The sequence below is a fragment of the Hippopotamus amphibius genome, chromosome 5, assembly GCF_030028045.1.
Source record: "Hippopotamus amphibius kiboko isolate mHipAmp2 chromosome 5, mHipAmp2.hap2, whole genome shotgun sequence".
Lineage (NCBI taxonomy): Eukaryota > Metazoa > Chordata > Mammalia > Artiodactyla > Hippopotamidae > Hippopotamus > Hippopotamus amphibius.
In genome coordinates this window covers 101,994,218-102,006,555 of record NC_080190.1, presented here as the reverse complement: position 1 = coordinate 102,006,555, position 12,338 = coordinate 101,994,218, and the positions used below count along the sequence as shown (strand labels likewise).

General features: G+C 38.8%; 1 protein-coding gene across 1 annotated transcript in view; it reads left to right on the top strand.

The window, feature by feature from the left end:
- Positions 1 to 10,100: 10,100 nt before the first annotated feature.
- The window catches only part of E2F5 (E2F transcription factor 5), a 38,384-nt gene continuing 36,146 nt past the window's right edge, over positions 10,101 to 12,338 (top strand). The window contains exon 1 of the mRNA XM_057736224.1: positions 10,101 to 10,547. Coding sequence (XP_057592207.1) covers positions 10,317 to 10,547 — 231 coding nt within the window. The 5' untranslated portion in view covers positions 10,101 to 10,316. The remainder of the gene's footprint in view (positions 10,548 to 12,338) is intronic.

Below are 12,338 nucleotides of genomic sequence, written 5' to 3'. Positions count from 1 at the left end.
TAAGTGGTGCTGGGAAAACTTGACAGCTATATGCAAAAGAATGAAATTAGAACATTTTCTCATACAAAAATAAACTCAAAATGGATTAAAGAACTAAATGTAAGACAAGATACCATAAAACTCCTAGAAGAAAACATAGGCAAAACACTCTTTTACATATATCACAGCAATTTTTTTATCTGTCTCCTAAAGCAAAGTAAACAAAAGCAAAATTTAGCAAATAGAACCTAGTTAAACTTAAAAGGTTTTGTACAACAAAGGAAACCATCAACAAAATTAAAAGACAATCTATTGAATGGGAGAAAATATTTGAAAGTGATAAGACCAATAAGGGGTTAATATCCAAAATATATAAACAGCTCATACAACTCACTATCAAAAAACAAACAATTGATTAGAAAATAGGCAGAGGATCTGAATAGACATTTTTCCAAAGAAGACATACAGATGGTCAACAGGTACATGAAAAGATGCTCAACATCAACAATCATCAGAGAAATGCAAATCAAAACTACAATGAGATATCTCACACCTGTCAGAATAGCTATCATCAAAAAGATCACAAATAACAAATGTTGGCAAGAATGTAGAGAAAAGGGGACCCATGCATACTGTTGATGGGAATGTAAATTGGTGCAGCACTGTTGAAATCAGCATGGAGGTTTCTTAAGAAACTAAAAATAGGGACTTCCCTGGTGGCCCAGTGGGTAAGACTCCATGCTAGGGGTCCTGGGTTTGATCCCTGGTTGGGAAACTAGATCCCACATGCATGCTGCAACTAAGAAGTCCACATGCTGCAACTAAGAGCCACATGCCACAACTAAGACTTGGCACAGCCAAAATAAATAAATAAAAAGTAAATAAATGTTAAAAAAAAATCTAAACATAAAACTACCATATGATCCAGCAATTCCACTCCTGGGTGTATATCCAAAGAAAATGAAAACATTAATTTAAAAGATACATGCACTCCAATGTTGAGAGCAGCATTTTTTACAATAGCCAAAATATGGGAGCAACTTAAGTGTCTATCACCAGATGAACTGATAAAGAAGATATGGAATATATTTGCTGTGGAATACTACTCAGCCATAAAAAAGAATGAAATTTTGCCATTTTTAATAACATGTTGGACCTGATGGGTATTATGCTTAGTGAAATAAGTTAGATAGAGAAAGCCAAATATTATGTTATCACTTATATGTGGAATCTAAAAATAAAACAAACTAAGGAATATAACATAATAGAAACAGAATCACAGTTATAGGAAACAAACTAGTGGTAACCAGTGGGGAGATGGAAGACTTGTGGGTAAGATAGGGGTAGAGGATTAAGAGTTACAAACTACAATGTATAAAATAAATAAACTATAAGAATATATTATACAACATAGGGAATATAGCCAATATTTTATAATAACTATAAATGGAATATACCTTTTAAAAAATTGTTAGTTACCATGTTTGTACACCTGAAACTTATATAATATTGTAAATCAAGTATATCTCAATAAAAAAATCACAAAGTGTAGAAAATATTTTGAATCAAAGGAAAATGAAAACAGAACACAGAAAAAATTATGGGATGCAGCAAAACAATGTTTGGAGAGAAATGTATAGCTTTAAATGACTATGTTAGAAAGAGAGGTTTCAAATCTAATTTGTTTCCTTTTTAAGAAACCAGAAAAATAAGATTCACTTAACCCCAAGAATAAAAATATTAAATCTCAGAGCAGAAATCAATGAAATAGAAAAGAAACAAAAAAGCAATAATCAAACCAAAAGTTGGTTCTTTGAAAATATTTTCAAAAAACGATGCACTTTTAACAACTCTGGCCAATAAAGAAGAGAGAATAAAAATTACTAAAATCAAGAATGAAGAGGGGGCAGCATTACTGAATCTATAGTTTCTAAAAAGGATTATAAGAAATATGATTAACAACTTTATGCTGACAAATTAGGTGACTTAGTTGAACAAATATTTGAAAAGTTACAAATTACCAAAACTGATTCAAGAAAAAACATAGTAAAATCTATAATAAGTAAAGAAACTGAATTCCTACAAAGAAAAGCTCAGGTTCGAATAGTTTAACCAATGAATTCTATTAAATATTTTAAAAAGAAATAAAATCAGTGTGTAGCCATAGTCTTTCAGAAAAAAGAGAAGGAATGAGTAGTTCTCAACTCATTCAATGTGGCGAGTAATAAGTTGATAATTTCTGGTGGCCATTAATTATAAATAATAATTGTAAACTCACTTATAGTAAGTCTCTACTAATCTGTACCATCTATGATGTGTGTGTCAATCTTAAGGAATGGCTTTCATGGGCAGACCAGCCTGGATTTCTTCTCTGAGCCACTAGATTCTTGATATCTCACGTCTGACCATACTGTTGGTAGTACATGGCCATGTGCACTGCTTTCCCTTTAAAAGTCCCCCGAACACAGTAGTCCCTGTCAAGCTAACTATCAAGGAGACTTTGGTCTACTTCAACCTCCCGGAGGAAAGAGTGGTTCCTTCGTATTGCATGGATAAATAAAAGTGAGGATACAAGTCAGCTATGATCCACAGATATCATTCAGCTAAATACCAGTCAGCCCCATTCATAAATCATCAGGTTTTCTGCCTGATGATGAGCTCAGCATGTGGTTGACCCCAATTTCTTAAAATAGATGATATAACATGAAGGACATGTCAGGAGGAGTCTGGAATCCTCAGTGTGTGCTAAGGTAGCACAGGCTCCATCAAGCTTGTTTAGTTATTACCATTTATCTAATCTTGATTATACCATTTCTACTAGTTGCTAGAGTACTGGGCTCACCTATCTGTGGAAGGAAGAGCTGAAAGACCTCAGTTCATAACAGGTAGTTCAGGCCATTGTGTGAAACAGAAATGGGCTCTGTATTGATCCATGGGGGTGTGTGTGTGGGTGTGTGTGTGGGTGTGTGTGTTGTGTGTGGGTGTGCACGTGCGTGCGCGCATGTGCCTTTTGCCTAACGATGATTGAATAGATGTTAAAAAATTATTTGACTTTCTGGGTTGTGGGAAAGGGTTGATTACAACTGAAGACTATCCGTGGATCCAAAATCTTGATTTAAAAGTACCTCAACCCAAATTTACTAGACTTCCAGCTTAGCTAGTACATCAAATTCCCAAAGCCAAGATATGCTATCTCAAGACTGCTGGCTCTGTCAAGGTTGGAATGCTACAGAATAGAGGTTTCAGTTTAATATTCTAAAGGATAATTATCTTTTCTCATCCACTGGAATCCTAGTATGTTCACTTACATGGCAAGATCCTAAGTTTTTTGGAGGGATAACAATTTATCCTCTCTCCTTTTTTGTTGAGATATTAATGAATAAGAAGTTGATATCCTGCTTCATTAAATCCTACTAACATTTAAATATCATCAGTGCTGTGGGTGATAGTAATGTCCTTAGGTTGATCTCATCAGTTCAAGTCCCAGTAAATAAATCTGTGACAAATAGTAGGTGAATCCAGATTTTATAGGGGTGGGAGTTTAAGTTGTGATTGCTTAATTCGGTTGGTAGACTTTTATCAAGAAATACTTATATCCCATCTGATTTATGATTTATGGGTTGGCCATACTGGAGGATGGAAAGGAGATAGGGTGGAAATACCAATGATGGTCCCCAGTTATCACAACTATTATTTTACTTCCTCTGGAGAGCTGATATTGCTTCTCATACCTAATATTCATGGCTTGAACCACAGTGATCAAAGGAAATATGACCAGCTGAACACATTTTATTAATATAATTGACTCGATCACATTAAGTGAATGTAACCACTGTTTTTGTCCTAATGTCACCTCTGGAGTACATAAATTTAATACAGTTGTTTTAGGGTGCCCAGATTCTGGTTGAGTTCTTTCATTACAGCTCAGTCACACTCTTATTCCCTACCTTTGTGGCACAGCTTGGGTATAAGTCAACAGTCTGACTGAATTGCTTCCCATCAGATAGCTCATACCTTGTCCTTTCTAGAGCCCCCTACCAAATCTCTTACCCCATTATCACTCTTTGAAAGGTCTGTTGAATCAGGCACACAGATAGCCATCTACAAAGTAAAACAAACAAGCAAACATCATTTGTTAGAACTTATGAAACAAAAGCTAGAACCAATCCCCACTCTCAACCCTTACCCCAGGATCTAGTTGAGGATATGTTCAGGGTTTAAAGAAAGAGTAAGCATCCCTGCCATGTGGAAACTCTCTTTGGTTTGATGTCCATACTAAGAGGGAATTATAGGATGATCAGCCTCTGGGACTTAACCTGAGTCTCAGCGAATCAAACCACTCATTTCCAAAGGGCTGCTGTACAGTTTTCCACCACAACCCCTACCAGGTTCTGGAAGGGAATTTAGAAGTACAGTTGTTACATCTGTAAGTAAACTAAATTTTTCCTTATACTTCCTTTAAGAAGTATACAAGCTGTAGTCTGCTTATATACACATGGATCTAAGTAAGCCTGTGATTTATAAATGAGGTTGGATTTTTATTTTCCATTTCATCAAATTCTTGGAATATCCTTTTACTTAAACCTAAGGAAATGGTTGTTCTTAGAATCTTAAGATTTTGGGGCCAAGGTTCAATATCATAAGAATTTTCACTCTCTTTCTAGGATTTTGACTCCTGTCTGGCAGTGTTGCCCACAGTAGATAATTACTTTCTACCCACTTCATAGCTGTAGGATTCTCCCCCACCTTCCCAGTCCCACATTGCCAAAGGCTGCCCTTGTAGCTGCCACTACTTTCAATGGATTTTCTTATTTTCGGTAGCCAGTGTTCACTTCCATATACATACTGCTATATTTGTTGGTAATGTTCCTGTCTTGATTTTAGAGTCTGTTTTCTTAGGATATGGTCCACTGAGAGTAAGGACACAGTGAGAGACTTTGAAGATTGGTCTATACCACTTTCCATTATTTTTAAACCTTTGTGGAGAGGGAATTCTTGATCAGCAAATATTTTCTTCTGGACAGTGGTGTAGAGAACACTAGTTTATACTTTCAAATGCCCTTCTTACTCTCAGTGTTAACAATACTAGCAGGCATCACCTACTATTTTGTAAATATTATTGATCTTATGAAATCTGTGTACTTGCTCTCAACTGATAAAACCCACATAACAATTGTGAACTTTGAGAGAAAATTCTTTGTGATGCATAATTGGCTAAAAACTACAAGAATACTTTTAGTTTTCTAATCAGTTTTCTTCCTGTCAGCTAAAAGATAAGTGTTTACCAAGTTCAACTGATTGTGGTCATTGAATAAACTGACACATATAAAAATTGATATATCATTGTTAATTTCACCTTCATGATTTTTGCTGTATCTTCACACTACCCAAACTATTAGATTTTTATCAGTTTTCCAAAATGGATTTACTTTTACAAATTGAATATCTTTTAGCCACAACGTAAATAACATAAATGAAATCACTAGTTTAATGTTCTGGTCATGTTTATTTTTAATTTTTGCCTAATCCACATTAAATTAATCATGAAAATATTAAAATAACAAATGATTTACCATGTATCAGCTACAGTCATTCTATTAACACTAATAATATGTATATTATACAATTAAAAAGACAGATAAATTGTTGGATAATTTACTGACTGAGGAAAGATCCCAAAGGTAAATTTTTTCCCATTTTACAAAGCATTTTTTCCCAGAGATTCTAAAAGCATGTGTTATTTCATTTTGTAATGTGCATGGCTAACATGACTTAGTTGGGAGATATCCACTGATGAGTCTGAATTTAATTTTTGCTGAATGAATTCCTTAATTTTTATAAATGGCACACAATTAAATAAATGTGTATTTTTATAAATAAAATAGTCAATTACAGTGGAGCAAGGTAGGATGGTGCATTTGTTAACGTCAGATAATTCTAGGGTACCTATAATCATTATCTTGTGGGATTTATTTATTTAATTATTTAGAGTGCTTTATTTTTTCATTCTAGAGAATAGATCTGACACTGCACAAGGAATTGAATGGTGTGGGTACCATTCATTGGTGAGAAATTCTTTTGATAACACCACTTTGGACTTAGAGTTACTCCCTCTTGGTGATAAATTAAAAAATTTTCAACACTAGGTTGACACAGGGTCTTAGCTACCAAGGGGTTTGTATCAGAGGGTACAATTTTTAAGTTTGTGTCTTAATTGGGGCAGTATATTGTGAACAGGAGGTTTTTATGTGATGGCTCATTAATTGGACAAGATGTCATCATGCTTTGGTGGTTTAGTGATAAGCATTTTTATCTAACTAAATTTCAAAGAAATAGTGTTATCAACAGTGTTTCCAGTGGGAAAGTTGCTGAGCAACTTGAAATTTTTCAGGAAGGTCTAAGTGACATACAGTTTCTTTAAATGTTTGACCATATTTACCTTCCCTTTTTATCTACAAGAACAGTTAGAGGACTGTTCAGGCGTTAGTAAATAGAAGCTTCTAATGTGTATCAGTTGAGTTTATTTTTGTTACAGCAAACTTGGATCTCTTGTTCCTACATTGAATATGTGTGGTTGAAGTTCAAACCCCAATATCATATAGTAAGTTTTAACTTTATGAAGATGAGAATTTGGATTTTCAATATGACCCTTGAAGGGTCAAGAAGCTTTAGAAGCCACTATTTCTTTGTTTCTTTTAATATCATGCCATATTTTTTAATGCAAGCTGCCTTTTAATGTAAGCTTCCCTCTTTCTGTAAGCTGCCTTGATAGGGCAATAAGGTAGAGTAAAAGTCACTAAATGAAATTTAAAATCTCTGAATGTAATCTGCATTTTCTGTTTCTACTTACAGGATCTTTGGTTTATCTATCATATTACTGTACCAAGCAGGTTATAGGTAGGCAAAGAATAATGTTGTTTACCATAATGAGAGGATTAATAATCCCTGAAACATATATTTTTAACTAAATTTTTTTTAATCTTGAAAATGTATAATAAGATAGATGTCTGTATGTTGTAAGATTTGGAAGGAAAAACAGAAAGCCAAATTTTATCTTCATTAACTTAAAACAGATTAAACAAGGGAGTAAAAAAGCTGATGTAAGCAGCCTTTTGATGGAATTTTCTTAGCTCAAAGGGGACCTGAGAGTTGGAAGTTCCAACTGATCACTTCCAACTGAGAGGCTCATGCATTTGAAAATCAGTACGTCATCATCAGTAAACAAAATACAATTTGGTTGAGTTTTCTTGATTATTTAACTACTATATTATGACACTACTGTACATACTTTAAACTGATCCTGGACATCTATGAAAATAGCATATGTGAAATTCCACAAATGTTAGACACTCAGTCCAATGAGCTATGGGCTAATAAATCATTCTGTCGAATTCAAAACACTTAAGTCCTCTCTTCTACTCCTGAACCGGCTAAGCAGTTGCGCTTTCAAAATGTATAAAAATAATGAAAATATAATCAGGAGCATATAAACCATATTATAGTTGATCATAATAACTGCCCAATTAATCTAGTGTAATTAGTCTGAGTTTAACAAAGGATTACTGTTATGCATCTAGTGCTACACAGGTCAATGCAATACAGTTTAGTTTAACTGAATTGCTCTAGTGCACAAAAACTTTACCTACATCTTGATAATATGCTATGACTCCTAACTTTTGATGGAAAGAATTATTAGGCTTTTGTCAGAATTGGCACAAAGAACTAGTGTAGGCAATCGATAGCCTTTTGAGAGTTTTCCTTTATAGCCAAAAGGATACAGAAATCAAATTCAGAGTGATATATTTCAAACAGTAACCAATATCAGTTTCTTAAAGGTTATTTCTATTCTGATTTTTAAAAATCACATTCTTAAATAATTTATTAGCAGAAATTTCAAAAAAGACAATATTAAAAAGACTTTTGCATTATCAGGCTCTGATCTTTAGCAGTTGTAGGAAAAATTATATTTTTATTATTTTTCATTGTGTTATTCAGTGTTTCTTAAAGGGGTGACTGTGTGCATGAGAACTACCTGAAACTATCTGTGAAAAAATGCAGATTCCCAGGTCACATTCTCATATCAAATGCTGATTTAATCTCTGAAATTGGGAACAAAAAATCACATCTTTAACAAACACCATAATTTTTCTCCTTAAAGTTTGGAAATGATAGGTGTAAGTAATTTGTAGGTTCTCTGACAGACATGGGATTTTGAAGGCTAATTGAAATGGCTGCTAACTTGTGAATGTGTTTTCGTTGAACCCTAGTGAATTTAAACAAATGAAAAATTCATTGGGAAAAACACAAAAATATTGCAAAATAAATTTCAAATGACCTACTAGCATCGTTAATAATATAATTGCCTTGTAAAAAAAAAACCTTTAAAAACTGAAATTAAAAATAAATTATAAACAATAAAACATTACAAAAATAGTTATTATGATTTAATACTACACTCTATGAAATGAATTGTCTCCCCCAAATTCATATGTTAAAACCCTAGCCCCCAATATGATGGCATTTGGAGAGGGAGCCTTTGGCAATTACAGGTTTACACAAGGTCACAAGAGGGGGGCCCTCATGATGGGATTAGTGTCCTTATAAGAAGAGACATCAGAGAATTTGTCTGCTCTCTCTCTCTGACATGTGAGGACACAGAGAGAAGGCGGCGGTCTGAAAGCCAGGAAGAGAGCCCTCACCAGAACCTGACCATGCTGGCACCCTGATCTTGGACTTTCAAGATCCAGAACTGTGAGAAAATAAATTTCTGTCAAGTTACCTTTGTCTATGGTATTTTTGTTACTGCAGCTAAGACACATAAAAAAAGTTTTTAAAAATAACTTTATTTTTATCAACTGTCCCAGCATCTATAGCAGAATGCTACTGCATCAAATAAAAACTAAACCCCCCTTAAGAAACACTATTGTTTATTAATTCTATTTATTAATAATAAATTAAAACTAACTTGCAAATTAATCTGCAAAATGATGATTTTGTTAATGACAAATCACATAGCAAAACCTATTTTCAGATAAATTGTGTGGTTTTATTAATTGAATTTTTCATGTTTTACTGAAGAGTTTTAATTCCAAGTATTGCTTATGGAGTTCTTTGATTAAAATAAAGGCTATCTTGTTATTAATAGAGTTCTGTACCTATGAATTGGAAGCATAAATATTTTGTTATAAATGGTGTGTCCAGTTTTACTAGCTAAATGCTGCCGAGTAGTTCACTTCATTCCAGTGAGCTTTTTTTGCTAGTTTACTGCTATTTTAAATTTAAAATATTTCTTGCATGAAACTTTTTTGATTAATTACCAACATATGGAATGTTCATTCTCCTAACATTTAGTGAGCATCTACTATATTCAAAGTGTTGTGTGTGACACCAACTCATTTAAAATTTAGTTCTGCCTGTCAAGAGTTTGTAATCAAATGGGTAAAAACTTTTACTCAGATCTGTTATTTCATTTCCAATCAATAACCTGATATCGCGAAACACAAAAACCTGTGGGTGCCTAATATTCTAAACAGTACAGTATAATTTGGTTCCAATAAGGTATTAAGAATACTGTTCTAAATGCAGATCTGGAGTCCAGCGGTGAGTCTTTGGGCAATTCAGGACCTCCCCCTACAAGACTTCACGATTCTGTTTTTCTTGTATTCCGAATCCAAAAAGATGATGTATGCAATATAACCTCGTCCTTGGACCGAGTCACTGAAACATCTGCAAAAGATGCGAAAGCTCGAAAGGAGCAGACGGCAGAGACCGCCCAGTGAAGGTAAGCGACCGAAGGCTCATCTCGTGCGGCTGCACGGACCCAGCAGCTCAGACATCGACGGCCACTAGGCAGGGCTTTCTCCGCCCCTAAGGCCTGTTTCACCCCCGCGGGCGTTGCTGCGGGAGGTCGCCGTCCCCGGGAGCGGCTCGCCAGCAGCAGTGGAGCAAGCGCGAAACCCACTCCCCGACGCGGCCCTCCTCCCGGCTCGCCCCTCCTTCCCACAGAAAAATGCGTCTCCAAGCAACGGCGGGCCGCGGCGTCACTTCCTGCCATTTAAACTCGGGTCCCCACCCTTCGCCGCCGCCTCTCCACTCTTCCACTCCCCCTCCCCTAGGTCGCGGGCTTCCTTCTCGCGTCCCGGGGCTCGGGGAGGGGGCGGAGGCCCGGCGCGCCGAGCGGCCCCCAGGCGGGTGGGCACCGCGCACCTGTTGCCTGCGGGAGCCCGCGCGACCCTTCGTCCCGCCCTCGGCGGGCGGCGACGGCGGCGGCCGCCGCGGAGCCGAGCCGGCAGGTGGCCGAGCGCGGGGGCCGCACCGCCGCGCCGCGGGGGGACGCGATGGCGGCGGCCGAGCCCGCGAGCTCCGGGCAGCCGGCGCCGCAGGGCCAGGGGCAGGGCCAGCGGCCGCAGCCGCCGCCGGCCCAAGCGCAGCCCCCGCCGCCGCCGCCGCAGCAGCTCGGGGGCGGCGGGGGCGGCAGCAGCAGGCACGAGAAGAGCCTGGGGCTGCTCACCACCAAGTTCGTGTCGCTGCTGCAGGAGGCCAAGGACGGCGTCCTGGATCTCAAAGCGGTGAGCGCGGGAGGCGGGCAGGGGGCGGGCTTCCGAGCCTGCGGTCCGGGGAGAAGCCCACTCCCTTGCCGCGTGGGCGGCGCGGCGCGGAGTGGACGCGCCTCGCGGGCACCCGGAGACCCGGGAGCGGGGGCCACGTGGCCGGGATGGGGGTGGGGGGGCGGCTGGACGCGGACGGCCGGGAGTGGCCGCGTCGCCAATGGGGCCCGGCGCCGCGCGGGGCTCTCGACAAAGAGCCCGGGAGCTCGGGCGCGCCCGCGTGGCTTCTGTCTCTGCGCGCAGGGACCCGAGGGCGACACAGTGTCCTTGCTGCCCCGCGTCCACCTGTGGCCGAGGCGCAAGGGGGTCCCCGGGCGCTTTGCCCGGAGACACCCTTGGGATTGATTTTGCTGTTGGGAATTGATGGCTTTAATAGGCGATTCTTGCTGGGACCGTGTTTCGGTTGTTTAAAACCAGCAAGCAAGCAAACAAAACCCGATTTTGCCACCTCTTCTGGGGGAAAAAAAAAAGTGAACTCTTCAGCCCTCCCCGTGAAAAGAATAAATTTAAGAAAGCTCTTCCTTGTGCACTTTTCATCATCCTGATGGTTAAGAGAGATACTTGATTTGTGACTCAATTCGGTCTCTGATATAGGTTTCTAAAAGTGAGATTTGCCATCACCCATAAAGGGGATGTTTTATCACTTTCACCCAAAAGGATGGAAGCGCTCAGTAAACTTTTTTCCTATTTCACGAGACCGTGCGCTTCGTCTTTTACGCAGTTTGGAATTTTCAAACAACAACATGCATGGAAAGCTGTTCCGCTAAACAAAATGACTTAACCGTTCCAGGCAGGACTTGGAAGGATTCCACAGCGCTGAGGAACAAGAGACTGTGCTCACTTGAATTAAAATTCAGCTGGCGCATCCAGTTTAAGTAAGAACTAAAGCTTTAAAAACAAATAAACAGAAATTACTAACGATTCAGTAGTCACTGCAGACCGCTCCTAGGCATTGCCCCTAAATTTCGTTTTACACTGAGGATTGGTCCCAGCACCTAGGGGAGTGCCAGGACCAACTTAGCTAGCTTGAGAGTGTGGCTGCAGTCATCAAGGCTGTGCCTAGAGTGGTAGAAGCAGCAGCTGAGCAGGAGAGCATCTTCTAGTTCTCCCTGATCTGAGCCCACAGAGGCCAATTTGATGGACTCTGCTAGGGGCTCTCCTCTCAGCGTATCACGGGAGGTGAGGTATGGCTTCAAATGCCCTCTCCTTTCCTTGGGTGTAGTATGTATTCAGTAAGTGATTGGTGAATTATCTGAATGGTTCTACTTTATACAAATGAAGCACGATGCATATATTTTGCATTTTTGGAAGTAGTTTCTACTCTCTTCTTTTTCAAGCATTATTCCTAGAATTTTCCCACACCTTTGGAAATTCTTGTTCTCTTTTTTTTCCCCACAGCTCTTTCATCCATACCTCCCTCCCTCCCTGAAAGTGCTTATGGCATATATAATATTTAAATTGTTGTGCACTAAATTGGATTCTGTTTAAAGAATTTCACAGGAAGTCATGAGGTCATCAGTGAAAGTCAGGAATGTTACAAAACAGCTTGCAAACTGCTCTTCAAAATCCAGAATTTCAGTTGTAGCCCGTGACTTTAGTAAGAAATCAGGAAAGTTTGGGGTTTTCCTGATGAAACTGAACTGTGAGAGCTGACTGTGAGGGCTTCTGCAACTTGCCTTGGAATATGATGAAACTTTGCCCTTGCTTTCCCCTAAATTCTTTGGCTTCCTCCTCTTTTATCCTGGCCAGATT